General features: G+C 40.4%; 1 protein-coding gene across 1 annotated transcript; it reads left to right on the forward strand.

Moving 5' to 3' along the window:
* The first annotated feature begins 1,052 nt into the window (after positions 1-1,052).
* On the forward strand, positions 1,053-3,956 carry LOC121378328. Its single transcript, XM_041506446.1, has 3 exons — positions 1,053-1,494; positions 2,828-2,934; positions 3,517-3,956. The coding sequence occupies exons 1-3, from the start codon at positions 1,333-1,335 to the stop codon at positions 3,704-3,706; spliced, it is 459 nt and encodes a 152-aa protein (XP_041362380.1). The 5' UTR covers positions 1,053-1,332; the 3' UTR covers positions 3,707-3,956.
* Positions 3,957-4,156: the final 200 nt, after the last annotated feature.

The raw sequence follows: 4,156 nt of genomic DNA on the forward strand, positions 1-4,156 counted from the left end.
GGTGTGTGCCGTCCAACTTCTGAATCTGCTAACTATGTTTTTAGTTATGATAATTAGACAAATCAAAACACGAAAAAACAGTAATACATGACCAGGGGCCTAATTCACTAAACTCTCGCAACTTTGCGATTTCACAGTGCAATGCTAAAAGACTTTCAAAGAGGATGCTTTGTTGTCTAGCAGAGCCTAAGAGACCTTTGTGAATTAGGCCCCAGGGAACGGGCAATTGTCCCAATACTAGTAGTGGTTGATTCCACGAATCTCTCTCTAATGCCTCATTTAAAGGAGAACACCCTCTCCCGAGGGCCCTGACATGGACAGAACTCTCTGGCAAAGTCAGAGGTTGTGCCCACGACAGGCATGTTTGAACAGTTCTCTGATGGAAGCATGTAAAAAATTACCCACACCCACCCACTACCGAGGAGATCCTTTATTGGTGAGTTCACCATTCTTGCACCGCCACAAAACTTTTTTTTTTGACAACAGGAAGACACAATTCAGCATTTATGACATTTTGGGCCATCTTGGTACACATTTGGCCGATTTGTGGGATGGAGTCTGTCAGTCTTGGCCAGTTGTAACATTTTGAGCAGCTATACACCTCCGACAGACGCCCGATCTCTGAGCACCATACCGCCCCATACTGTCTTCAAAAAGACGTTATTGCATCTCACACATCTTACAATGGCAGCAAACCAAGGTCATTCCCTTTAAAGTGACAGACCCTAGTTTTAAAATAATATGTATACAGGGTAGTTCCCCTATTGAACTTGACACACACTCTCGTTTCACTATTATAACTTTATCCAGATGTGTTTCAGGTTTGTAGATAACCAAATTATAGCTCGAGTGTCCTCTACATATCCTCGACATCGTACAAACCGGGGGGGGGGGGGGGGGGGGCGGCGTAGCCCAGTGCTCAACAACTGGTGTAACAAATGATGTGGTATGTACTATCCTGTCTGTGGGATGGTGCATATAAAAGATCACTTGCTGCTAATCGAAAAGAGTAGCCCATGAAGTGGAGACAACGGGTTTCCTCTCTCAATATCTGTGTGGTTCTTAACCATGTCAGACGCCATATAACCATAAATAAAATGTGTTGAGTGCGTCGTTAAATAAACCAGTTCCTTCCTTCCGTCTATCTCTCCTCGACAGCATATAAACAGGGGAGGTCTAGACGACACTCGAGCTACCAAACATAGTGTCCATTTCCACGGCTTGAAACTAGTGTCTGCGACTTTTAAGTTATGACTTTAGTGCGATTGTACTTTCATACAACAGGAATACCACATCAATAAACCATTGTCGGGATCACTGGCAGACGTTTGCATGAACCGGCTGTATGATTCGAGCAAGGCCGAGTACTTGCGGTATTTGCAGACGGCGGCCGTCAACTTGCGTGACCTGCACAATCGAGGCTGGGTGCACGGGGAGATACAAATGTCCAACATCCTGGCTGAGACGACTCAACCCCTGTCTACAGAAAGAAAGGTGAAGGTCAATCACGGATTTACCTTGCCCGAAAAACAAACACAGAAACAAACAAAAACACCCTCAACGCCACCCCCACCCCCCAAACAACACCCCCCCCCCACAAAAAAACTTTCCCCAACCCTCTCAAACCACAACAAACTAATAACACATTTCCCAGGAAAAGATAACTCACGTCCCTCCCCCTTATATCCGTTATCCGCTACGGTTACGGCCCTAGGACCCGGTAACATAAAGCACTCGTAACACTTTAAGTCAGACGTACACCATACATAATGTGTGGCGTACTTCTGACGTTAAGTGTTACGAGTGCTTTGTATTACCGGGCCCTGTACTTTGAAATGTTGGTTCCCCCCCCCCCCCCCCCCCCCCGTTTGGTATTAATATTAACAGGTAAGTTAAAGTTAAAATGTGTTTTGTTTAACAACACGACTATCTAGAGCACATTGATTTATTAATCATTGGCTATTGGATGTCAAATATTTGGTAATTCTGATATATAAGGTGTCTACTGCCAAATCAAATCCCATAGACGACAATAGTAACATATGTGGCTAAAACTCCTACCTGCAGGGTATCAATCGACATAAACGCCACGAATATAAATACTACCACCCGTCACCCTTAAAGTGAATCAGAAAAAAATTGAGGGTCAAGCTGCTCATTTCTGAGATAACGGGTAACGTTTATGACTACCCTAGTTCCGCACAAAATTCGAGTACTTTTTTTTTTTACAGGTACCCCATACATGTTTGAAGGACAAGGCTACTTGACACACTAGATGAAATAAAATTGCACACGTTTTGCCCAGATGAAACTAATTTTTTTTGTTACAACCAACACACTCACATTTATCACCAATCACAGGACTTGTGGTGTTCACTTCACTATCAAAAGTTGTGTGCACCTCCAACTTTGACCCAGCCGGAAGTTATTTGGTTTAGTAATACCTATAGTATTGGATGGGTTCTGTGGTATATTTTCAGTTCCAAGCGTTGCAAGTGCCCAATTAAATTCAATTTATAAAGTAACTGCCTGGCAAAATACCCTTTTTTAGTTACCCCCCCACCCCACCCCCCTCTTCCAAAACAATTCCTGGATCCACCCTTACTGGTGCTCCACGACATTTATATCAAAGGTCACATATCCTGTCTATAAAAAATTATAAAAAAAACTTTTTTAAAACTTCAATATCTATACTTTGGTCGCCATTGTATTAAAGCTGTGAGACATTAAAGGACCATGCCACCCCAAACCATATACGTAACAACCCACCTTCTTTAGGCTAACTGTCACTAATGTTACTGTTTTAGAAATCGCTTGTGTATTTTAGGTGTGGTTTGTCCAGCTTGCCCACATGGTTCAGTTACCCAGAGACGAAAACCAACGACGGCCCTATGTCCAAGTTAAAGAGTCGCTAAACAGAAGGTCATACAACAGGTCGGTGACGAAATTTAAACGTTTCACTAGTATACTGAACAACAAAAAGAAACGGTATTTTGTAATAACCTATTTCTAAATGATTTATATATTTTAACGTTAAACGTCGTGCATCGGATGTACCGATCGTAAGAAAAGACAAATTTAAAATACAATATTTAATGTTCAAGTGTGCTCTAGTGGCGTCGTCAAATAAAACAAACTTTTCTTTTACTTTCGAAACAAACATATGAACAAATGTACCACCAATGAAGTAAGCATTAATAAATAAATAAAATAAATAAATTCATTAAAAAAATACATACATACATAAAAAAAATACATTTAAAAAACAAAACAAAAACCCCAAAAACAAAAACAACAACAAAAAACCAAACATAAAACAAACATAAAATACATAAATAAATAAATAAAATCCAATACAATAAAAATATAATAATTAAACTAGTGTATTTAAATACACACACACACACACACACACACACACACACACACACACACACACACACACACACACACACACACACATACATACATACATATATATATATCTACACGTGTGTGTGTGTGTGTGTTTTGCAGGTCGGCTCCAGAGGTTATCCGGAACGCTGTCTATTCTCCCGAGTCTGATGTTTTCAGTTTCGCTTTCGTTATCTGGGAGATTTTTTATTTCCTCTCCGGTAATCAGCGGCACTCACTGAACCAGTTCGACCAATTAACGCAGGATGATGTTAGTATTTATTACTCATATGGGCTAAAATATCCGGGGTAGTTTAGTTGGGTTTATTTTTCGATAAGTGAACAGCGTGCAGATTGCTTATATAGCTTCTGACCGACTGGCTTAAAAATTGGTTTTGTTGTTCGCTACGGAGGACGGAATTTCACTGCAATTCATTTAAAGGAAGGGACCCTCATGTGTTGGAAAGATGCATACCCGGACCACCAACACATACTGACACTTTAACAAATGAAAAACGCGTAATTTTAGAGTTAATAAAAAAAATATGATTATTCCTGCTAACTGGGGGCAGCCATTTTGTTTCGTTTTTGTGACGTCCGGTGGTATAGGTTTGGGCGAAGTGACGTCAGCTCCGTCCATTTCCTCTATGCACAGTGTAAACAAACGCTTTAATTTACGACAAGGCTCTTCACTTTGATCAACCTGACTTGTAAAACAACATAAATGACTTGATAGTATAATAAAATATTTAACTAAATATAT

Source organism: Gigantopelta aegis, chromosome 8 (assembly GCF_016097555.1).
Source record: "Gigantopelta aegis isolate Gae_Host chromosome 8, Gae_host_genome, whole genome shotgun sequence".
NCBI lineage: Eukaryota > Metazoa > Mollusca > Gastropoda > Neomphalida > Peltospiridae > Gigantopelta > Gigantopelta aegis.

What these genes read in the sequence shown, in the direction of transcription:
- LOC121378328 (XM_041506446.1), top strand. Translation starts at nt 1,333, where the DNA reads ATGAACCGGCTGTATGATTCGAGCAAGGCCGAGTACTTGCGGTATTTG. An exon ending in CCCTGTCTACAGAAAGAAAG is followed by an intron (nt 1,495 to 2,827) that starts GTGAAGGTCAAT and finishes TGTGTATTTTAG; the next exon opens with GTGTGGTTTGTCCAGCTTGC. An exon ending in AACAGAAGGTCATACAACAG is followed by an intron (nt 2,935 to 3,516) that starts GTCGGTGACGAA and finishes TGTGTTTTGCAG; the next exon opens with GTCGGCTCCAGAGGTTATCC.